Source organism: Nothoprocta perdicaria, unplaced genomic scaffold (assembly GCF_003342845.1).
Source record: "Nothoprocta perdicaria isolate Ctin4 unplaced genomic scaffold, notPer1 scaffold_59, whole genome shotgun sequence".
NCBI classification, from domain to species: domain Eukaryota; kingdom Metazoa; phylum Chordata; class Aves; order Tinamiformes; family Tinamidae; genus Nothoprocta; species Nothoprocta perdicaria.
Window position 1 is genome coordinate 460,217 of NW_020455854.1, and position 24,484 is coordinate 484,700.

The 24,484-nt window shown below is 57.3% G+C and overlaps 1 protein-coding gene across 1 annotated transcript; it reads right to left on the reverse strand.

Annotated features, from left to right (window-relative positions):
• Positions 1 to 1,906: 1,906 nt before the first annotated feature.
• CLCN7 (chloride voltage-gated channel 7) lies at positions 1,907 to 24,484 on the reverse strand. The gene is made up of 25 exons (XM_026049069.1): positions 24,318 to 24,484; positions 17,523 to 17,594; positions 14,835 to 14,906; positions 14,482 to 14,547; positions 14,072 to 14,204; positions 13,595 to 13,704; positions 12,563 to 12,643; positions 11,974 to 12,036; positions 11,274 to 11,357; positions 10,436 to 10,529; positions 9,708 to 9,772; positions 8,990 to 9,106; positions 8,593 to 8,647; positions 8,112 to 8,172; positions 7,534 to 7,672; positions 6,661 to 6,754; positions 5,626 to 5,795; positions 5,286 to 5,337; positions 4,646 to 4,773; positions 4,225 to 4,310; positions 3,886 to 4,018; positions 3,443 to 3,502; positions 2,822 to 2,998; positions 2,651 to 2,731; positions 1,907 to 2,521 (listed from the first exon to the last, which is right to left on the reverse strand). The coding sequence occupies exons 1-25, from the start codon at positions 24,459 to 24,461 to the stop codon at positions 2,435 to 2,437; spliced, it is 2,424 nt and encodes an 807-aa protein (XP_025904854.1). The 5' UTR covers positions 24,462 to 24,484; the 3' UTR covers positions 1,907 to 2,434.

Consider the following 24,484-nt stretch of genomic DNA (forward strand, 5'->3'; position numbering starts at 1 on the left):
CGCCTGCCTCGGCCTTTGTGCTCGGCCCACGGCGCCCCAGCCAGGCCACACGCCGCCCGGTTAATGATAAACCCTTCCCTCTGCATGCGGGCGCCGGTGCCAGCCATGAGGGCACCCGGAGCCAGCGTGGGGATGAGCGAATAAATGACTTGTGGCCAGGCAGCAGCGTGCGTAGCATCCTTCACCGCCCCACGGTGCCACCGCGGGCTCTGTGCCCCGCCGGGGCCCGTGGGGCAGCCGGGTGCACTCCCCGCCACTGCGGAGCCAGAGGGGACCCCTGTGGCCTGAGCGCCACAAAGGGGCCACMAGCTTTATCTGGCAGCAGGAAGCGCAGGGGAGCGAGGCGATTAAAGGAGCCAATAACCCGTGTTTACTCTGCAGGCCAGAGCCGGTGAATCCGCTCGCCTTATCGCGGCAGCGCGAGGGCAAAGGGCAACGCCGGGCCCCATAAACCACGCGCTGGAGACGGGCCCCCCGCCCGGGGAGCCGGGGCGGCCTCGTCCCGGGTGGGCACCTGGTGCCACGACCCGCCGCAGCTCAGCCTGCGCCAACCACCTCGGCACCGTCCTGCAGGCACCGGCCGCCTCAGGGCCGGGCCAGCTCTCTCAGTGCTGGGGACTCGCTCTGAAGAGCAGGTCCATGGAGGGCCTGGGGGGGCGAGCAGCCTTCCTCCCCATCCTCCTCCTCCTGGGAAAAGGACGGCTGGGGCATTTCCCCCATTGTGGCTGCAGCTTCATTCTGTCAGCCTTTGAAAAAGCACCAGGGAGCAGGTGGCAACGTCAGCCTGGGGCATCCCAGCCCCACCTAGGTGTCCCGCAGCCCCCAAGCACCCAGTGCTACTGCCCAGTGCAGATGGGACCTCCCTGGGTACCAGGTGCCATCCAGGGTTCAGTGGCACCTCTGGAGGCCACAGCACGCASGGGCCGCAGGCTCAGCAGGGCCCCAGAGCCAGGGAACAAAAGGGGTCAGGGGCAGCCCTGGGCTAAGGATGATGGATCGAGGGTCCAATAGGCACAAACCTCAGGGAACAACAAAAGCCGCATCCATCCTCTCCCAGACAAAAAGTGACACCCTTATCTACAGCAAGGCACAGAGAGGGAGMGCTGACGCTGTAGGCTCCAGCTCCACAGGCAGCAGCCACCTCTTTGAGCTGGACCGTGGTACCGGGCGCAAGAGAAGGGCAAGAGCACAGGCAAAGTACAAACAGGTTTATTCCAGCACAGAAGATCGTGGAGAAGCCTGGAGGCTGCAGGGAGCCAGGGTGGGCCCCGGAGCAGGGCGCAGAGCTGGACCCAGCCCCTGCTGGGAACTGCAATGGAAGTGGCGCCAAGCTCCCTGCCTGGAGCAAGYGCCAGAGCTGGGGCTGCCGCTGCACAGGAGGTGGCACCAGCCCTGCRGGAGGGACAGGGTGGAGAGGAGCCCGTCCAGGCCGTGCCAGGGCTAGAGCACTGCCCCTGCTACAGCTCCAGCCCTGCAGCAATAGGTAGGAGGAACAGAGCAGGAATCTGCCGGGAGCCCTGGCCACCTCCCAGGCTGGGGGCACAAGGTAAGGGCTGCAGGGCCTGGCTGCCAGGAAGGGCTCAATTCCAGCCCGCAGCTCAGCCAGGCTTCACATTTGACCTAAACAGTGCTAGAGGGGACACACCAGAGAAGAGCTGGGGCGAGTGGTGCAGGCAGCAGGCACAGACAGGGCAGCTCTCCTGTCCCTGTCTGGACAAAACAGATGTCCCTGGGTGGACAGCAGGGCCAGGCCCCCTCCCCAGCCCGTGGAGCCAAGAGGACCAAGAAGGAGCTGAGGCAGCAGCTGCTGTGGCAGGGGAGCCCTTTTAATGCGCAGGGGAGCAGGGCACAGTGCCAGAGGGCAGAGCCAGGCCTGGCCCAGCCCGTGCCAGGAGAAGGGAGCAGCGCTCTGCTCTGACAGGGAGCACCAGGAGCCCCATCCCCTCCCCATCTCTCCCCTTTGCCTCGAGGTGGCACCAGGAGGTGGTTGGAAGTGCCCAGGGAGGGCTGGGATCCCCAAGAACTCGTGCTGGCAGTGAGGGGTGGAGGAGGTGATGCTAGARGAAGGCGGCCCGTGGCAGAGAGATGGCGTCCAGCTCAGCAGGGCCCTTCAGCTGGCCCAGGATGCACTCCAGCCTTGGCCTAACATTTGGCACAGCCTCTACAGGGAGCTAAGGGAGGCAGCAGTGTATTTTGATCCCTCARGGAAGTAGAGGAAGAGGAAAGGAGGAGGCCCAGAGAAGAGAAACCCTTAAAAATAAAACTGTGGCTACACACAGGACAGCCAAGGCCACAGGGCCGTGTTGGTGCTCCAGGCACCACGGTGCCTGCGCTGGCCAGCCCAGGCCTCTCCTTGCCTCCAGCAAAACAAGGGTCCTGCTCTGGGAGCGGCTAGGGAGCAGCACGTGGCTCYGCTGGGCAGCAGCGCCTCCCGTCACGTCTGTGCCAGCGAGAGCTCCTCCAGTCCTTCCTTCCCCAGCCGGTACCTGGCGAGATCCTTGCGGGTGACCATGCCCACCACCTGCAGGGACATGGGACAACGTAAGGTCCCACCACAGCAACCGGGAGAGCCTGGGGACACCAGCAGCACCCCCAGTGAAGGGCCAAGGCGGCAGAGGGAAGAAAGGTGCTCATGGCCCCCAGGACTCACCTCATTGCGATTGTCCACGACCACTAAGTGCCGCAGTCCCAGGGCCCGGAACAGCTTGAACACCCTCGGCAGCGAGGCCTCCTGCAAGAGAGAGCCGGGCCACGCGGGCTGTGACATCCTGGGCCCTGTGCCCAGCTGCAGTCACAGGGAGGGGACAAGATCAGGCTTTACCTGGGGCACTGTGTACGGCGAGGGGTTCATGAACTCGCTCAGGTCAATCATGCACTCGCGCTCATCYTGGGAGACGTGGATCGACTGGATAGGGGGAAAGCGGGGGTAGGCGTCCCGGAAATCCTTCAGCTTCAGGYGCCGCTGCACCAGGTTCAAGTTGGCCCTTTCTACAAAAACCTGGGGAAGAAAGAGATCATTGGGGCAGGCAGCCCTGCCAACCACCTGCTGCAGACCCCAATCCCACCGAGCTGACGGCAACACGAACCCCACAGAGCCCAACAGCTCACACCAGGGCTGGAGCGCAGGGAGGGGACAGGGACACGGGCAGACCAAACGGCCAAAGAGGAACCGCCTGTTCCCTGTTAACTTGGGGCCTTGCCAGCTCAAACAGAGTGCAGCCGGGCAAGCCTGGTGGCTCACGCCAACTTGCCCACAGGCTGCACAACAGTCGTCACCCAAGCAAGGAGCCCAGCTCAGCCACAGACATGAGGGACACAACCAGGACCAGCCACCAGCTCCTCGAAGTGGGGCAGCAACGGCCTGGAGAAGCTGTAGGGCCGGGACAGCAGTACCCGACACAACCCAGCCAGCCCAGCAGCTCCCTCCCCGCGGGTCACCTACCTTGTGCTTCAGCAGGACGATGAGCTGCGAGCGCAGGATCAAGCCCCGCAGTCCTGCCACCTGCGACAGAGAGCCCCGCRCGTGAGACAGGGCTGCAGAGGGGCTGCGAGCCCTGCCCAGACATCCCGCAGAGCCTCGGTAGGCTCCAGCGCCTGGCGAGCAGCCGAGGAGTGCAGAGGCCTAGCACCTTCATTGCACGGCCTTTACCCAGGAGATCAAGCCATATCTCTCAGGCTATCTATCAGTGCTCCACCATCCCATGAGGAGATGCAGCAGGTCCCTCACACCCACCCAGACCCATCACACCCACTCCCCTCTGCCCAGGTAGTTTGGCAGGACCCATAGGGTGCCACACCAAGGCCGGCTCCCACAGAGGCAGCACCCAGCTGCCTCCCACCATGAGCAGCAACCTGCCCTGGCTTCGGTCTCAGCACGTGGCCCACCTGCGTGGCATCCGGGTTGCTCTCCACCACGGGGAAGCCGTTGTGGTTGGAGGAGGTGTCGCTGAGGATGTCCACGACTGTGCCCACCCGCTCAATCCTCCGCAGGCAGGTGACAGGGGTGCTCATGACCTCCCTGCGGGGAAGGGGTGGTGTTAAACACAGCTCCACGGGGACATGCCCCAAATCCACCCTCACAGGCATGGGCAGGGCCTGCCTACCACAGCCCTGACACCTCCTCACCCAGAATAGCCCACCCTGCATATCACCTTCACGGTCAGAGGTGTCCACAGCCCTTCAGGAAAGAAGGGCAGAGCCCCAGATGTCCCCCTGGCCACCTACCTGGCTGTGAGGGAGTGAGACGTCACCGGAGCCTCCCAGTGCAGGAAGGGCACACTCTGCAGCTGGATGTGCATGTCATAGAGGCCCTGCAAAGCAAGGACAGGCTGTCAGGAGAGTCCTGGTGACACGTTGAAGATGGACAACCAGACAGCAGCCCTCCACCAAGAGGGACCACACTTGTCATGGCAACCTGGTACCAGCTTCTGCACTCACCTGACCCACAGTCTCTCCTCCCCATCCTGGACTCCCTTGTCTCTTCCAACATCCCCAACTTTAATCCACAACCTCCTCACAGTCCTGCTGTACCCTAAATCCTCTCCCATGGCCTGTCACCTGGTCCCCCACAGCTCTCCAGCACCCCTAATCTTCACCCAGTCTTTCACCCAGGCCCAGGCTCCCGGGGAGCACAGCCAGCCCTCACCTCCACAAAGTAATCGCCCACGATCTTYGCTGTCATCAGCACCAGCATGATGGGGAAGCCGTAGGTGACGTTGCCTGTCGCCTCCATCATGATGACCGTGAGACTCAGCGTCATTCGCACTATCCCACCTGGGAGAGGCGCCCAAGGAGGGGAGGGTTAGGAGGGCAGAGGGACACGGGATGAGGGAATAGGGGAGTGCCCAAGGACCCTCTATCTCTGCACAGGGATTTGGGACCACCTGCACCAACGGGGCAGCAGATCTGGCTGCTCTGAGGATGCAGCTCATGGCTCTCAGCTTTGGGGACAGCAACCAGGGCTCTGAGCACCAGTGACCCGCCCCCCCGCCCCCATCCACAGTAGAATGGGGCAGAACAGTGACAGTCCAGTCCAAAACGGACCTCAGCCCTGCAGCATCTCCAGCTCTGGAAGCTCCATGCAGGGCATCACTCTGGGCAAGGACAGCCCCTGTCTAGTGCCCCAGCAGTGCTTGGCAGCATCATCAGGAAGAAAACAGCAGGGTCAGTGCAGGACAGGCTACGTCTCAGCTCTGCAGCAAGGAACCAGACGCCAGCTTTTCCGTGCTGCCTTTGCTGCAATCTGAGCAGGAGATGGCCAAGACTCCCAGCGTGGGACAACTCACCCAGCTGCGCGGCAGCTCCCATCAGGGCGTACTTCCCAGGGTCGGCCCAGATCTGAGCACAGGAGAGAGAAGGGGCCGAGTAAGCTGCTGGTTCTGGGGCACCTGGAGGTAACCAGGAAAGAGCCCAACCCCAAAMCTCCCTCCAGAGGGGCAGGGAAAGCCCAAGGCCTCCTGTGCCCCCCAGCTGCTAGACAACCTCTATCCAGATAGAGCCAAGACCCTGTGTTAGGCCCTTTGCCAGCTCAATTCCTGCTCTCCACMCATGTGGCTGGTCCCTGGCAAGGGAAGAGGGCTGGGAGTCACGTCACCCACCCAGCGACCCTTCCCACAAAACACTCACCGAGCCCTTGGTCAGGTAGGACAGGGAGATGCCAAARAGCCTCCCCCAGGCAGCGCCAATGAGCAGGGAAGGGATGAAGACGCCCGCGGACACCGTGAGGCCATAGGTCCAGCACGCCAGGAAGAAATACATCAGTGTGAACATGCCCAAGGTCATGGGGTTGTAGGAGCCTTAGGAAGGGGAGAGAAGAGGGAGTCAGTGCTGATCCACTGGTGCTCCGACAGCCCAACGGATGATGAGCTGAGCTGCAGCCACCCATGCACAGACAACAGCAGCAGCCCTGCAAACCCCAACTCGTCCCGTAGCTCCCATAGTGCCACCCGAGGGTGGCAAGACCCTCTATGGCAGGACACAGCCTACTACTATTGCAGGACTGCCAAGCAGTTCAGTCTCTAGTTTGAACGTGTCCTTTGCAACTTCCCCTTGACCAAAGCACCGAGCCAGGAAGGGGCCTGGGACAAGCCCAGTGGTGCAGGGAACAGCACCAGGACACAGCGCAGTTGTCACTGATTAGAACAGCCCAGCTGCAGTTCTGGGTCACGAGTCCATAAATGCAGAGGGATCCATCTGCTGCCCATGTGMAGGTTGGCATGAAACACAGGCTGGCAGCCCAGGAGGCAGAGCACACACCAGCATCCGTTGGGATCTGAGGGAACTTGAAGTTTRGACACAGCTCCCTGGTACATCAGAAGCTAAATCCAAGTTTCTCGAGCAAATTCAAGCCCCAATCCACCCCCACAGGCTGCCCAGATGGCAAAGTCGTTTGTTGGCAAGAGGTCTTGTTAAGTAAGAAAACATCCAGTGATGTTTCCAGGACAGACTCCAGTTACACCCACACAACTCAAACCACGTCCTYGTCCACAGGCCCTCTCAGGCCGAAAGCCCTTGGGCTGAGCTCGCAAAGCAGCGCTACGTGCAGCACCTGCCTTCCTCCCCATTTGCTTCCTATTCCTCCCAGCACAGCACTTTGCAGCCTCGTGAAGCTGCAGTAGGATCCAGCCTCAAGGATCTGCCCAGACCCCAGGGCCCGCGGACCTGGAGGGTCGTGGAAGAGGTTGACGACGCTCTTCTCGGGCGTGTTGAAGAAGGCAGTGGCCATGGAGTTGTACTCTCCATCTGCACAGAACAGCTGCGGGGGAAGGAGAGAGAAGCAGCGTTAGAGGCGGCGGAGGCTCCGGGGCTGCCCTGGGGCAGGGAAGATGCCAAGCTTGGGAGGGGGCAGAGCCAACAGGGAGGCCATTCCCATGCAGCGAGCGTGGCAGCCTCACAGCGTTTCCACCCAACTATTTTGATGTTGGGGCAGAGAAGTGCCAAATAGCACTGCAATCCAGGCGAGGTTTGTATCTTGGAGCTGGGCATTACAGGGAGAAGGAAACCGTGGGAAAACTCCAGAATCCAGCATGTTCTCACTGGGTCAGGACACGGGCATTACTGTAAAGGAGGAAAAGCAAATGAAACTGGAACAAAAGTCTTGTTCTTTATGTTCCCAGGTCTGGTAGCTTTTGGTATTTCTTTGCATCATTAAGTAAAGAGTTCAGAAGGCAAGATAAGGGCTGTAGGGCTTCCCTGCACACTTTCCACACTAGGACATCACATCCKCACCCATGGCACAAGCTGCTAGACTGGCAGGTGACTACACATTTGCCTCTGACCTTGCAAAGCTAAAGCTCTGCTGAAGAGATCACWGTCTGCTCTTCCAAAGGTTTCATTTGGGCTGGCCAGCAGAGCAGCCCTAACCAGATGAGGTCACTGCACATCTGATCTTCAGCCCTATCCAGGTAGAAGCCACTGACTACTATGGGAGGGGAAACCAGTAAGGCCAAAGGCCACAAGAACAAATGGAGGTCTCMTCTCCACACTCAGTCCTCAGGCTCAATCTGGACTCCCAATTCACCCAGCATCTCCTACCTGCAGGGGATAGGCCACAGTGCTCCCCTGGATGGGCTGGCAGTCTCTGGAGCAGTAAATCATGACAAAGCCCACAGCTGCTGTCACCGCCGCGACCAGCATGGCCTCAATCACCTGGAGGCAGGGCCGATGGATATACCTGGGGAGCAAACAGAGATGTAAGCCCTGCTCTGCCCCAGCAGCACCAGAAACACAAGGTGAGGAGCTGCAGGCAAACCCCCCAGGCTCAAGAGAATCAAAGGCCATGCTAGGAAAAGGAGAGGAGCTGGCAGCTCTGGGACAAAATCACTGAAGCCGGTTCTTTGGGAGGCAGAGGGCTCCTCTATCTGCTCTTAGATGCACACAAACCCTGGCTAGGCTGCTAGCCTACACTGAGGCACAGAGGAAGAAAGTCCATGGCACAGGTGGTGTCTAATGAAACTGTTAAGGGGAGTTGGGGGCCACAGGACAGCTTTGCCCACCCAGCTCCAGCTGCCCTGCCCATCTGCCCCGCACAGAGCTGGGAGAACAGAGACCCCCAGGCTTCTGCAGGCCTTCTCCAGCTCTGCTGTCACAGTTTAGTCTCTGCAGGCTCTTACCTGATTCGAAACATCGTTAACCAGTAATTCAGGGCATTGAACAGGGCTCCAAGGATCCCACCTGCAAGGGCAAGAGTGAAAACTCATCGCACAGGCAAAAGTCAGGGACAGAAACGCTGGATTTGCTGAGCAGCTTTACTCTTGATGCCTCTGGACAGGTCCCCACAGCAGCTGCACAGCACCAGGGCAGAGGTGGCAGAAAGCAGCCTGCGCCTGAGCCCGAGCRCCCTGCAGTCCTGCAGCTGGGCACTGCCAGCTTTGCATGGGTRCAGGGAGGATGTGCCCTCCTCTCTCGTTTCCCATAGGAGCACAGACAGCTCGAGCACTGCAGTTCTCTTCTCAGGCCTTTTCTTCCATTCTAGAGCTTAATGGATTTCCCTCTCTCCCCAGGAAAATGAATCCAAAAAGGTCTTTGCATCCAGATGAAAAACAGAGAAATTTATTCAGACTAAATTGAATCAAAAGAGCAGAACTCTCTTACCAACTACTCCCATAAATATGAAGATCGGAATTTCCTGGATTGTGTATCCCATTTTCTGGAAGCAGAACAGACACAGGCTTCAGATCTCCCGGCACATTTGCAACCAGCCACCACCTCAGCTGGGCTCGGCCCGACCAGCGAGTGGCACAGGGAGCTGCCACAGCTTCCCTCCCAGTCACCCCCAGGCCTGCGATGCCCTCCCAGTAGCCAGCCCAGCAGTGGCTGCAGGGCCACCTCTGCTTGCACTCGCTGGAGCTATGATTTATCTGGACCCTTTCCTAGGGCAAAGCCCAGCTTAGCCCCTGGACAATGTTAGAAGAAGGACTGTTGGCCCCAGCTGCCCTGCCACCTTTTAAGCTCCCCAGAGAGCCCTCCGAGGGGGAACCCTGTGCCATACCTCGCTGTCAAACCTGCCAAAGTTGATGAGCCCAGGGCTGGAGAGATCCCAAGCATTGCCATGGTAAACACTCAGGACAGAGTTCAGAGTGAATGTAGAGATCATGGAGGCAAAGAACTAGAAGAAAGAAGCAGCTTGGGGTCATTGCCAGACATATCCAGTGCTGCTCCACCACCACATGCCCTCCTCCTTACCCCAAGCGCCCCTTGAGGCCCTTGGGCAGGCCTGGGCACTCAGGACGTGGCAGGAGCCACGTTCCTTGGGGACACCACGCTGCGGAGTTTACAAGAACCATGGGCTCACTTTCTTTTGTCTCTCCACTGCTCTGCAGCATGGCCCAAAGCAGCTCCCTTGGAAAGGGGTCAGCAGCCTCAGGGACCAAGATCAGGCTCAGTCAGGCCCAAATTCAGCCCGTGGRGGCCATAAGGCAAAAAGAGATTTGGGATGCCCTGCTCCCTGGGATGCATTAGATGGCCACCAAGCTGGGGCAAGGATGGAAAGAACCAGGTGTTGGTGCGTCCAATCTCAAGGGCCAACTCAGTTTGTGTTAAACAGCTCAAGCCTTCCTGAATGCCACCACAATGCAAACATCTTGTAGGAATAGAGCTCCTGAGGCTTTGGGGGCAGAAGAAAACACCAGTCTGCAGTGGGGCCAGGATACCAGAGGCCCTCAAAAGTGTGTTCCAGTGAGCCATGGGGTTCTTTGGCGTGGACTTACAATTCTCCATGTCAGGAACTGGTTCCAGAAGGAAGCCCCTTCCTCCAAGCTGAATAGGACACCCCCTGCAAACACAAGACACGAGCACCTTTGTGGTGAGTGTGTTCCAGGGCTCCTTGGCTCACAGCACGGGCCAAGGCAGCTGCAGCCATCCCAGCCCACGCATCCCATGCTGTCCAGACATTACTGGCTCCAGAAAAGGGACCTGAACCCAGCTGAGCCCATCCTGCCATCAGGGACGTACTACTGATCATGATGAAGCCCTGTCACTGTCCCCCTCCATAGTAAGGAAGGGACATTTGACAACAGAGATAGACAAACCCTCTCTCCAAGACCTGCACTGTGGGGCAGGACAGCTCGTAGCGGTGTCAGACACATGGCTGTTTGCAGCCAAACAGCAGGACAACTGCTTCCCTTCCCAGCCTTGCCAGACCTGGAACTGTCAGGACGACAACACACCAGTTTCAGTCACTTGTGCACAAGTCTCTGACTCAAATTGCTCTCCTGACCCTGCTCCCTCCTTCCAACCYGCTCAGGAAAATCACCAGCTCTCCCAGATCCCACTAGACACCTTTTCTATGAAAATGCTCTTCCGGTGGGTATTGAATGACAGCAGGRTGCTCTGTAATAGACTCACGTTCCTGCAATTCTCTAAGCAAGTTGGAGCCACCTCCTGATGAGGCCTGCACCCAAGCACCATTGGGCATCAGGACAACGAAGACACATACCCACAGGGGCTCCAAATGCAGCRGAGACACCAGCAGCAGCTCCAGCTGAGACAAAGTCCCTCTTTTCTGTATCTCTGCGGAAGTACTCGAAGATCTGAAACACCAAAGCAAAGGCAGGTCCAGGGCAGGCCAAAGGCATAAGCTCAGAGGAAGAATCAGGCCCCTTGGCAGAGCCAGGTGAGTCACTTCCCTGTTCCCAAGGTTTTTCAGTGGGGTTATAAGCTCAGGTTGCTGCAGAGCTCCAAGGATGTGGGTAGGCTGCACGACCCCAAGGAGCAGCCAAGTTTGGGCATTGATGGTGGCACAAAAAGAGATTCAGGTAGCGCTGGTGGGAGACCAAGCTCCCTTTCAACATCTTCCCAAAGGCGTCAGAGCTCCTTGAGCCCAAGCCAGGCTGCAGCATCACCAAGCTGGGTTCTCCAGCAAGCCAACCAGGTTGCATGCTCTGCTGGCCCAGAGCCAGTCTTCTTGAAGCAGCTGCCACTGACACTGCTGAACACGGGCAGTCCTCAGTTTGTCACACAGAGCGGCCAGCTGATGCTCACTTATGTTGGCATCACAACAACAGGTGACACAGATGGAAAACTGCTCCACCAAGCTGTCCTACTCTTAGGTACAGAGCTCTGCCCACTCCTGCTTTCCAGAGCTCACATCTCTCAGGTCAYGTCTTTCAGGTGCCATCACTTGATGGGTCCTGCACCACAGCAGAGGTGAAGGACCCTTTGCTGGAGCTCACAAGAGCCTCACAGCACTCCAGCCTCTGGGGAAGTCCATTGAGGAGAGCCATGGCAGCAGGAGCACCTGCAGCAGGACAGCCCATCTGCTCCTCCAGACCCACCTTGAAGTCTCGCTTCAAGGACGTGGATCTTCCTTGYGAGATCCCAGCTGCAATCACCGCCCCCGAGTGAATCATAGGTCCTTCCTGTGGAGAGAAAAACAGAATCAGACTGGAGAAGGAGGAAGTCCAGGCTTTTCCAGGCTCTGTGGGGAGTTTGGAGTGCTGCTCACCAGGCCACAGATCAGAAGCAGCCAGAGGACAGTGTTTAGTCACCCTGCAACAAGCTAGACTTGTACCAGCTCTGTCTATGCAGACCCAGCCCAAAAAGATTTCCTACCAGGAAACACAGACCTTGCATTTTCCTCCTACTTCTTCTTTCTAGTGGCAGCTCCTGCGGCTGCTTTTTCTCCTCACCAGCAAACAGGGTAGGGGATTACCRGGGCTGCTTTGCTATAAATTCAGATTTCTAAAGCAGGCTAAGACCCTAGCAAGCCAGCAAGATCCCAGCAAGGCATCCCAGGTTCTCCCATCTTACACGTCAGGGGAGAGCCCATGGATGGCCACAGATGTCTCTGTTCCCTGAATCCAGACATGCTGCAGCTGCCTGGGCCACCAGAATAGTGAGTGCAACTGGGAAGTCCCTGCAGGGCCACCAGGCTCCCACCCAGCACAGAGCCACCGACGCCAGCTGAAGCACATGTGCCCTGCAGCAGGTCCCAACACACCAGCAGGGAGCTAAAGAGCCCCTTGCACAACTCACCTTCCCAACAGCCAGGCCTCCGACCACCGACAGGATCACTCCACAGACTTTGATCACCAGGGTCTGCAAAACAGGGAGAGACACAGGACACACTGCAAAAGCAGCAGGAACACCKTACACTGCTGCACTGGGACACTTGWCATGCACAGGATGGACTGCAGCAGCCATGGGGGGTACACAGACCCAACCAGCCAAAAGAACAGGAGGCAGAAACCCCAGGAAACTTCCAATTCTCAGCCCCACATTCGTGCCTGTTGTGACAACTGGGCTGGCCAATATTTCCACCCACAATGTTCTTAGTCAGCCCTGTTCAGAGCAAAAATTCCCCAAAGCCTCTCRTCCAGCCACTGCCTGGCGCTGAGCCCAAGGGCTGTAGACACCAACACAGCAAATTGAAGATTTAACGAGGCAGCACAGGAATGAACAGCTACGGATGAGGCCAGCACAGCAGGCCTGGCTTCACTGGGAGCCCAGGCCAGTCCCAACMCTGCCCTAGCACGAACAGGGAAAGCCACAGGGACACGTGCTCGGTCCATCCAAGCAGCAGCACACCCAGAACACACACATCTGCCAAGCTTCCACACCCTACCTTCAGCCGGACCACGTGTGGGATCTTCACACCATTGAGATAGCACTTGATCTGGGGAATGCCACTGCCCGCTGCTACAGGCTGGGGATACAGAGAGACCATCAGTGGCTGCTAAGTACAGGACAGTGCACTAGGGACCTGCTGGTCACCTTGTCCCCATTCCTCAGCACACAGCACACCATACACTTCCTCAGGGAGGGTAAGGGATGAGGCCAAAGCCTATCTAAAAGCTTCAGAGATGGSCTTGAGGGAGAGGCTCCAACCATACTTTTGTGGACATGCTTTCCTTAAGGCAAACACTGCAAGAATAAGGGGCCTGCTGGGCTYCTGCAGGAGACCAGTGTTCCCACCACTGCTACTCCCACTACAGTGCCAAGGGAAGAGGCTCAGCACTGTAGAAGCCACACTTGGCAGAAGGAAGAGAGTTGCAAGAGACCAAGGGCAAAGCTGAGTCAGCATCRTCTTCCTTGCAAAGTGGCTCCATATAAAGCAATCATCCATACGACCATAATCTGCCTCTAGAAATCATCAGCTGCTTGCAAAGTTCTTATGGAACACGTCTCTTTACCAGCTTCTCTCTGCAAACACTCACATATATGTAAAGCAGAGAGCCTGGGCCAGGTCAAAGGCTTCTGTAAAAGGCACAGTTCCCAAGAGCTGTGCCTACTTCCAAGGCTGGAGCACATCTCTCTGCCCTGTAAATGAAGGGCAGCCTGTCCTGACAGTTCTGACAGAAGAGAAACTTTACACCACAGCTGGAGCCAATTCCCTGCCAACACCAAGGAACTGGGGGTAAGAGCTAAGCAGAAATGCTACTGGTGTTGCACACACCTGCATGTTTTCTCAGAAGCCTGACAGCACCAGGGCACCCTGGTCATGCCCAAAAGAGACTGACCTACACAGTTCATAAACCCATCCCTGGTGGAGGAGCTTCTCCTATTAGATTTGGAYCCTGGTTAGGACATGAACCTGCTCCCTACGTTGCATGCAGAGAGCTGGGGTACCCCCACAGGGCCACCTCTGAACTCTTACCTCTATAAAGGCAACGATAACAGAGCCCACCATCACCACGCTGGCATTCAGGGTCGCCCAGAGCAGTAAGGAGAAAGACAGGCCTCCCTTCTCTGTGAATTTGTCGATGTCTGCAGAGATGGCTTAAGGAAAGGGAAGTATCAGCCGAGTAACATCTCTCCCATCACAATAAGACATCATGAAGGTGCTTTTCAGGCTGCAGTAGACAGCAGATCCTGCCCCGTGCAGTACAGGGTCTCTTCTGCTACTGGGGTGCCCAGACACAGGTCAGCGCTGCCAAGCTGTCTGCCCCTGCCCAGTAGAACCTGACCCACACTGGTGTTACCAAACCCAGGCACACAAGCACTTCCATCTCCCCCAACATTTCTCTCACAGCCATCAAGAGCAGAGGACACAAGACATCTCTGCAGCAAACCACTAGTCAGAGGTCATGGTTTGTGCTCCCTGCTGCTCCACATCCCTGTGCTGGAAAGATACTGTCCTTCACCACACGGTACTTGAGCCCAGCCAGGTTCTCCACCACGATGTCAATGAAGCAGGCGACAAGACCAGTGAGGATCCCAATCATGGCGCAGATGACCCAGCGCTTGATCTCCACTGTGCGGAATGCCTGAGAAACAGAGAGCCACAAGACCCGGCTGCCACATAGCCCTGTCACGCCAGCCCAACACACACAGTCCCAATCCAGAGGTGCAAGTGCAACTCAAACCACCCAGCAACCTTCCCCAACATGAGCATCATCTCCTCGCAGCATGGAAAAGCCCACTGGCTGCTCAGCAAGCAGCCAGGCAGCAGAGGAACAGCTTCTTGGGGCTTCTTCTCAGCAGGGTCATCTTGTCAGGGGGCTTGTGAGGATTTGTGAGCAAAGGGGTCAAGGCCAGACTCACCGCATGGTTTATCCTCCTCTCCTCCTCCAGGAACAACTGGTTTTCACTGTTGTCATAGTCCAGGCTCTAGTTTAGAAAAGGGAGATGCTGTTAGTGTCTAATGGAAGGAATACATCTGTGCTAGAGGAAGGCTAGATTCAAAGCCCCATCCTTGCCCCTCTGAACATCCCTACTCTAGGTTTTTTCTTCCTTTGATACCTTCCAAAATCTCTTTGACGGCAGACAGGGATCTTTCGGAGCACTTCACACCAGTCTGGCAGTTGTAAGCTACCTTGCAGGCCACCTGCGGCTACCACTGTACCCCATTGCCTCTCGGAGGGCAGGTCCCAAGGGGCAGAGAACCTGGAACTCACCTCATACTTGAGCGACAGCAGCTTCTCRTTGTGGGGGATCTCGTTGGGATACTGCCGAGGGAGCTCTGTCTCCTAGAGGAGAATGATATCCRCGTTAGGGGAGCTGACCCAACCTCCAGACGATCCTCCCCTTGCACACAGCTGGTCGCTTGCTCCGGTGCTGGAGAAGGTCCCTGATTATTTGCAAGCTGAAGGACACTCAGTCATCAGTTTCTGCAGAGCAGCTTTGCAAACACTGTCAGAGCACATGTGTTGGCAGGGCACACGAGCCCTTCAGAAATCCATATCCAGCCTTTCCCGTTTTCAGAAGACGCCCTAACAGAAGTCACTATGCACTTCCCTCGCTAAGACCAGGAAGTGGGAAGGAAGGGAGAAGAGAGCCAAGAGGACACAGCCTCTGATCAGAGCTGGCCTGGCAGCAAGCTGCCTTTGTTTCGGGCAGCCCCACGCACCCCAGGGATCTGCTCCCACCTTGGCACCACTCATCCCCACTGCAGTCAGGGGCCAGGGGCCCAAAGAGCACATCCCCAGCCCCCAAACTGCAACCATTTCTGCATCTCCACCTTTCTCTGGCTCTGTTACTTCCCGACACCAAGGCACTAGGACCAGATGAGCACTCAGGACAGGCAGGGAGGACCGCAAGCACACAGGTCCYGGCTCCTGACGGGGGACCAGGATCTCGGGTGACCAGAGCCATCAGCCACCAGCCCCATCCTGGCTGCAGTTTTAAGCTTCCTGGTTTAAGCTTTCACATGTGCAGCCCACCCTTGCCAGCCTCCTCCCCAGCTCTGGGGCAGGACACACGTGCAGTCACACGTAAGGCGGAATGGGGAACGGAGAGAGGTTTTGCACAGTCAGGGACCAAMCGCTGCCATTGCAATAAACTGTTTTCCTGGTGAAATCTCAGAATTGCTCCATGCTCCCAGTGGAGGGCAACATTTCACCTCTGCAGGAAATTCCTTCAGCCTAAGGCAAGGAGCTATTTCCAGCAGGCCTSCATTTTTGGGCAGAAACCAAATTCTATTTTCCAACCATCTCCAATCATGCAAGCTTTTCCTAGCCCCGAATTAGGGCACTTGCCAAGGCAGCGGGAGAGGCCCCAGCAGCACTAGCACAACATGCTCTGCTCCAGTCACTGCACTAGACCCAGCCTCTCTCCCAGGCACTGAACAAAAGCCTGTTTTATCCCACGTTAAGATCCTCACAAGAAATATTCAACAAAAATCCTCCTTCTTGTTTGTGCTATCAACAGTTCCAGAACCGAGGCAAGAGCTTCCGTGGAAAAAAGATTCTCAGGCACGTGTCATGCTGGGGAATAACTTGAAACCTGAGCATTAGTAACCACAAGAACAAGATGTCCCRACTGCTGCATGCTGCATCCCAGCAGCCCGGACATCCCTCTCTAGCTACTGTCACAGTACAACAAAGACCTGCAGAGCCCCAGACGTTCTTTCACGTGGTGTGGGGACGGATGCAATGGGTTTGCTATCCGAGCACAGCTCCTGCACGAACACTGCGTACAGAGATCCATGAAGGAGTCCGGGTGCTCGCCCTGGATGAAGGTGGCTGCTCCCTCCCTTGCATCCCCTGAGCAGGGACAATCAAGAAGTCACAGCACAATGAGGACATTGCCCATCATCCCACCCATTTACACATTCCAGGGGCACAGCAGACCTCAGGCCAGGACAGGACCATAGTGTGCACGCAGCACCTGGCCTCGATGCCCCAATTCCCTAATTGCACTGTAGCCCCAGCCCACGGGAAGTATGAGGTATGAGCAGCCACTGCTCAGTCAAACAGCACTTTCCACTGCACGAGTCCCGCATTTAGAGACGACAGCAAGCAGAGAGCTCTGAGTTGCTCAACTCTCAGACAAGTGCAACACAAGGAGCCAAGTGMAACACAAGGAGCTTCATCAGAATGCCCTGACATGTTCCACGAGGTCCCATGCCCCAGGGGCACTGCAGGACTTTCCACTTGGCGCTGGCGCAAGAGGAACCTCCCTGCAGTGACAGCTTGCTGCTGCYGGCCTGGAAAAGCACAGGGGATCACGATGACCTCAGGCCAGCAGCAGTGCTAAGCTGAGCCTGGGAAGACCAAGGCCCAGCCCCGGAGGAAGTGCTGGCCGGTGGCCCAGAACACAGGTCCCTCCCTGGCCACCCATGCTCCACCTACAGTGACAACACCTTTGGTGCCTGCTGAGGGTGGCTGGATGAAGACAGAGAGGAAGAAAACAGAGGGCAGAGCCCATCAGAAAGCACCGGGAAGAAGGAGGACCAAGTCAGTCTGAGCTTAGCCCCCAGATGAATCTTCAGTAGCTTCTGCGCTTCCACTTTTGGCTTCAGAGCTCCAAGGGCCTTTCAAACCAGCACAAGKCCTCTGGGGTTAAACGGGGCTTCGTGCTTCTGACCACTGCTTCTCTCCTGCCACTASTGCTAAGCCTAGCAAAGTCTCTGGATGATGCCACAAACCCTCAGTCACAGTGGACATGAGCACTCAGCCCTGAACTGGTGGGAGGAAACTCCACACTCTTCTCCAAGACGGCCACGTAGGAGCCTTGTGGGGCACGTCAGAGAAGTGAGGAGGAAGAGCAGCACTGCGTGCCATCAGTGGAAGAAGGCAAGGGGTCTACGAGTGTTATTTCAGAGCAGGGAAACAGCACCTGCCAGCCCCTTCTGCGCCACTCACCAGCTCATGGACGTCCTCATTGAGATCCACATTGCTCAGCTGCCCAATGCGCAAGAAGGAGGAAGGAGTGAACTAAGAAGAGAAGGGAAAACGAGGTCAATTCACGGATGCGCCGCAGCCTCCCGACTCGGTGAGCCTCGGCAGGAGGCCGGTGCTGGGCGGGTGGCCAGGAGGCCCGCAGGGCTCCTGCTCTCCCACCTCGCTCCATTGGGCCTCCCTCGGCCAAGGCCCAGCGCACGGGAACGGCTGCTCCTGGAGGAGATGCCAAGGAGCCCATGGAGCCTGCAGCGTTGCCACCACGTCAGTACAAACGAGAGCTGCTACCTCAAGCTCCCCAGGGGACTGCACAAGACAGCTGCAGGCTTCTGGGCTTTGCTCAAGCTCTTGCAACCTCCAAATCAAAGAGCCAGCTCGACCCGGGAAGGTGCCAGGCAGCAGTGGCCTATTTGGGGCCAGCGGAGGCCCTGGGAGCTGGCAAGTCAACACAACCCACGGCCTGGGGACACAGCACCTCGGTGCGGCAGCTGCGCAGACAGTGAAGTGACCCCTGCCAAGAGGCAGGTTTCACGCTCCCCTGGAAAGTGGCCTGCCCAAGTCAGAGCAAAACAGCTACGCTGCTCCAAAGCAAGTCTGGACTCCTTGGGCTGACTATCCTCTGCTTTTGCAACCCTCAAGAGTCCAGAACCAAGAGGCTGCTCCCTCCCGTACACTGCAAATGCGCAAACAAGAGTTGCAYTTCACTTCTCACCTTCCAGATGTTGCCTTGTGCTTCCCTCAGGCAGGACCCTATGCACACACGTATAGACACACAGAGCTGCTCTGCTCAAAGGGAGGGTCCACAGAGCTCTCCAAACCCAGCAATGATGGAATTTGCTCTGTAACTGGTCAGACTTTCAGCTTCTGTCCATAACTGCTGGAACAGAGTGGGCTGTGGCAGAAGAGACAGGAGGCCATGGACGCACCACGTCCAGCTCCATCTCCAGCGCTGGGGCACCAGGAACCACATTGGGTTTGGGAAGCAGTTCCAGGCTGGGGAGATGTTTCTTCCACACCACACAGAGCTGCATCTGCAGCCTGCCCAGGCAGAGTCTTGTTCTCTACAACTGCCTGCTGGGATGCTGTTCCCATCAACAGGGTYCTCACACCCACTTAATGTGGAGAGCAGAAGAGGACTGTGGAGAAATCAGGGATCCCAGGAGTTTAGGGTTCTGCTTCTCCATCATCTTCCCCCTGCCAAATCTTCCTGCCCTCACCAGGAGCTGCACAAGGTATCTGGAGAACAGAGAGAGAAACCATTCCAACCTGGAAGGGGCCTCTCTCCAGCCACCAGCACGACCCCAAAAGCACTGGGGCTATTTCCTCAGCTCATAAAGAGCACAGCAGACAGGAGGCAGCCCCGGCAGGCTTTGCCCTGCGTTCAGCCTGCAGGAGCAGCTCCCGGCCAGGGCAGAGCCCCTCAGCGCTTGCATCTCGCTCCGATCTCCTGGCACGTGCGGGTCCACAGCGACCGCTGGGCTGGCTGCCCGTAAAACACACACGGGAGGAAGCAGAGCACGTTGTTCCAGCGCAGGCTCAGAGATACCAGCACATTTGAGAGATAGGGGCAGCATTGGGCCAAGAGGAGAGAAAAAAGGGAAAAAAAAAAAGAAGTGTTTATTGATGAGTTCCTCACTGGAAAGACAGGTTCTCCTTTTGGAGGGAGGCCCTCAGGGCTGTTACTGGCAGTGCAGTTGTGCAACACCAGAGTTGTTCACTATTTTGGGTGCCTCGTTTAGCTCCCGACCGACAGAAGCAACGACCTGGGCTACGACTGAGCCAGGGCCACGAGCAGCCCCACGAAACCCAGCGCTCCAGCCCCGAGCTGCTGCCTGGTTCTGCTTCCCTCCCTGTCTCCGCTGTGAAACACGGGGACGCAGCAGGCCGTGAAAGCACAGCCATCTTCAACACCACTTCTCAACATGAAGACCTTCCTCTCCGGTGTCTCGTCTCAAGCTGGAGCACAAACCCATGTCCGCAAGCAACAGCAGGGCCCTGGCACATGAGGCTGCGAGGCAGCAGCCCCAGGTCAATGCCTGCTGCTTTAATCCCCCCACAGATCCCAGCTGGAACGCGCAGGCCCCAGCGGCAGGAGCCACACACGTCACTGCCGATGAAGAAGCTCCTTTGTGCTCGCAGCCTGACCTATTTCCCATTTCTCCGGCTCTGTCAAGTTCTCATTTGCTCTCTGACCAGCAGCTGAGTTTTGTTCCAGCTTCTCAGATTCCCAGCAATGTCCTTTCCACCCCAGCAGCCTGACCCGCCAYGGACAGGACTGTCCTGCAGACACCCCAGCCTGGAGTGGCCTGCTCAGCTTGCACACAAGACACCCTGGGGCCACAGGTCTAAAGGAGAGCGGATCTTCCCACCAAGAGGTCACACATAAGATGCTCCAAAGAAAGCATCCAATCCATAAATTTGGGGCATAGGTTTCCTTAGAGCAGGATGACCTTTGGTTCTGGCCCATCACGGCTCTACAAACCCCTTCTAAAGGAGCTGGTTTGGAAGAGATGCCCAGGCTTGGCCAGAGATAGCTCATGCTAATGCTCTTCAAATGCTTATCCCTGTCCCCTTCCCGAGCCCATGCTTTGCAGGGGCTACAGCATCGCCTCACTTCCCATCACTCCTTCYATCCCTTTCCCACTAAAGATTAACCTGGGCATGAATATCTTGCCCCCAAAGCCTGGCCTAGCCTGGCCTAGCTGGCAGATGCTGYTCCGCCCAGCGAAGGATGGAAGGAGCCACCCGTGGCGGCTCCTATGTGCCACCGGACACAAAAATGTCACCTCCAAGAATGGACAGGGGAGCAGGGAGGTTTTAAACAAACGCCRAATCAACAGCTAGAATCTGCCTATTTTAAACTCAGGAAGAAGTGCAGTAAGAAACAAATCTAGCTAGAGATCTGCAACACCAGGTTCTGCTTAGATCAGTGATCAGACCACAGCAGTCTAGTCTTGGCCCCAGCACTGCCTTGCAACGTAACAGAAGCACAGGCAGCAGCAAGAAGCCTAGCACAGCTGGCTGGGTCTCAAGGCTTGGCTTTAAATGCTTACACAAGCCACAGGGCCTAACTTAAGCAAACGCAACCGGCCAGTATTTAGCAAACGTGATAAGCCACACCACTGTGTTTGATAGTGGACATGCTCTACTTCAAAGCAGAGCAACAACAAGGCAAGCCCAGTTTGTAAACAGTGGAGCAACTCCAATCAAGGCCATCTAAAACACTTGTGGAACAAACACCCACTGTGCTTACAGCAAACTCRCCAACTTTGCTCTGAAAAACCACAAATAGGGACAATTTGAGCCAACTTCACAGCTGATTTCCACGTGGATGAGCCAACAAGRCCGTTCCCTGGAGGACATCATCACCCAAACCAGGTCTGGCGAGAAGACACCCTTCCAGGCTCCCTGCCTTATCACCACCCCGCTACACACTACGGGTTCTGGAAACACGTGGCTTTCTGTTGTCAGTGAGATAAGGAAGACGGCACCAACGCTTGCACAAACTATAAGAGCCCCCACACCATATCACACAAGAAAGGAGAAGAAAGGAAGGTTTCCAGCACCCCGGCCAAGTGTGTGCTCAATGGTGGCGAGCAGGCTGTGTTGCTGGCAGCGGGGGCCTCATCCCCAGCCGCAGGGACCGGGGGGCAGCCAAGCTGGGGCTCTTTCATCAGCTCCTTCCCCATCACGCTGCACAGCTGCGATGGGCTCCAGCCACACAGCCACCCCAAAGCAGGAGGGCAAAGCGCTGAGCACCCAGATGTGCCCAAAAGACACRACACTCCCCACAGCAACACCTGGGAGATGAGACCCCTCATCTCTGGGATCACAGGGGAGGGAGAAAACATCCAGGCTCTCACCACATCATCACATGGCTGTGATTTTGCTACTAGACCCACGCTGATGCACATGGGGCTGCGTGAACACAAGGCCTCTCCTTGCCCTTCAATCCAGAAGCCCCTTTCTCTGTCACAGGGTCACTCCAGTGCCCTGCTCCTCTCCAGGCTCCTTTTTCCAGCTGTTATCTTCTCCTCCCGCGCTCCTCCACGGAGCAGCAGCTCAAGGTTACAGACCTGCTCAGCATCGCTGCTCGCCAGCACGACGGGGGCAGGAAGCAGCCGCCACCAAAGCAGCTGGAACAGCTCAGGGAGGCTCCTGTCCAAGGCCACCTGCTCCCCAAGGAAGTTGGCTCAAAGCCTGGCACACAGGCGAGGACACAGCCCCTTGTGCGGGTGGCCACAGGATGCACCAGACTGCRGCCAGCGCTTCTCCAGACGTCTCTTCCACCACTGCTCCTGCCCAAGGTTTCCCAAGTGCAGGAAACATCAAAATCCACTTAGCCTCAAAGATGGATTTTTTTTTTAATGCAAGTAACAGGAAACGATAAAGCAACACGTACACAATAAAAATAATCCAGTAGCAGCTCACAGACCTGAGCATCCGCGGCCAAGCGCATGTTACTCAGCTTCATACATCCCCTGTCGACGCAGCCCTTTTCAGGCCTCTCTGGAACACGAGCATTACACCAATTTCAAAATCTACTTACAGGGTATTTTGGCACAAATACGTCCTTCATGGATAGTGAAGGAAATGTCTTTTATTTCCCCCCTTCTTCTTTAAAAATCCTTAAGCCAATGATGAAACTTGGCTGCTCGTACTAATATCACCCACCTGCTTTTCAGATGGGGAATCAATGCAGCGCACACAAGACCCGGCAGCGGGGCCGCCCACGGGCTCAGCCACATGCCAGTCTCGTGGCCTCATACAGGCGGCCTCCTGCTTCCCGACACGGTCGGGATGGGCCCAGCAGATGCCACAAGGTCCCCATGAGACGGGAAGTCCCCTCCAGCTCCGGATTGGGGCTCAACTCCCCTCCGGGGAGACTGGAGAACACAGTGCCCGATCAGAGCGGGTCCTCGGCTGCAGTTTTTTCCYGTTTATCCAGGAAAACAGTCTGTTTTGACCCTCCACCCACACATTCTCAATCTCTTACACCAGTTAAGCAGGGAACTAATGACCCATGTTTCCTTCTGTCATTTTAAGGGCACTTTCATTTCCACTAAGCATGCAAGAAAAGCGAAGGCAGCTCCATGGTGAAATTTTTAATCTTTTACAATAGCCCGAGCTCATCAATCCTGGCAGAGGGTCTGGAGCTGTTCAGCTCATAGACAGGGGCCCTGTCTGCCCTTCTTATCCCCCCAGCTGTGTCCCCGGGCACTGCCTTCCTGTACCGTGTAAGGGGGCCACTGACAGCTATTCAGACCCAGCGGGTTTCCAGCGACCCCATCCCATCCTTACACATCTTTGGGCCGTTTGAGGGTCTGAACATSCACTCACATGGCACAGGGCTCCCTGGAGCTACAGGACATTTGGGTCATAAGACTGTTGTGCTGGAGAAGCAGCCAGGCTATGCTAAGGAGTGCTCTGAATGCCCCTGCCAGGTTGGGGCAGCTGCCTGGAAGCCAGTGCTCCATGCCCAGCTGTGCTGCACAGGCACAACTGGAGCCTGAACCACCCGCACCATGAGCGGACACCGTGACAGCAAACAGGCAGGTCAGCAGGGACAAGTCTCCCCCAGCAGAGCACGGTGCTCCCTTCAGCAGGCGGGTGCAGGGACATCTTCACAGCCACCATCAAAATCACCTTCCTGAGGACCCACAGCCAGGAGATCTAGTTAATCCCCCTTTTAACACACTGGCATCTTTGAAATCTGCAAAATTCATCTTTAAAGACATCTTTATGTCCTATAAAACTATCAGGTGAAACGTAATCTTTAAAATTGGTACATCAAAGCAGTTACAACAGTGAAAGAGTGAAGCCAGCTCCCTGCAGCCAGCCAGGCCCACCCCCGACAGAGCTGAATTAGAAGCTTCCAGCCTAATGAGTTCTGCATTTCCCTCTAATTAATTTGCTGTTCTGACTTGCCAAGGAGTAAGGCAGCACAGACAACACATGAGCTGCCAAAGGCTGGCCTCGCAGCTCTCACCTGGTCAAGTCTCCCAGCAAACTTTTAATAGGAAATTCGATCCTGGGATCATTTGGAAGCACAGCCCATCTCCCACCTGGCACTCACACATCCCACAGCCCCGGCCAACACCCCCTTCCACAGCTGGCCCAAACTACAGCCCCAGGCCAGGCACTGCAGGCCAGGCCAGGCCCTCCGGGTGCCCCTTAGCCTTTATAACACACGCCAAGTGCCTCTGCAAGGGACACATCATGTAGCACAGAGAGGAGGCAGCCCCACAGAACACGAGTAGCAGCCTCAACTTACACCAGAGACAGGCCGTGAAATGAGATTAATTGTCCGGAATTCAGCTGCGAGACAGAGGTGGCATCCCTGTGCTTTTAGCACGGGGTTTTACCAGCCCGGATCCTTGCAGGCTGCACAGGAGCGCAGACACGGCAGCACAGGCACCGACTGGCTGCTCCAGGGTGTCAAAGCTGACGGGCACCAGACCAAAACCGGTGCCAGAACCAAAGCTGATGGGCACCTGGCTCGCCAGGCCGCGGGAGGCACCGCGGAGCTGCAGCCAGGCCCGGGACGGGGGGTGTGCGCCCCACGGCGGGGCCGGCAGCCGGCAGGGCTCCAGCCCCGGCTGCAGCCGCTGCTCGGGGGCCCGCGGGAGGCCGCCCCGCACCCGGCGCCCGCGTCACGCGGTGCTGGGCACGGAGCAGCGCCCGCGGGTGCTCGTGGCGGGCGGGCCCGCGGCGCCGGGCGCGCACAGCGGCCGCCGCTCCCGCGCTACCGGCCCCCACCTGCCGGGCGCCGCCCGCCCCGGGGCCGGTGCCGTTGAGCAGCGGGGTGGCCTCTCCCGCGCGCCCTTCCTCCTCCTCGTCGTCGTCGTCCTCGTCGTCGAGGTCGCGGCCGGACCACGACACCTTCTTGGCGACGTTGGCCATGCGGGGCGGCGGCACCGGCACCA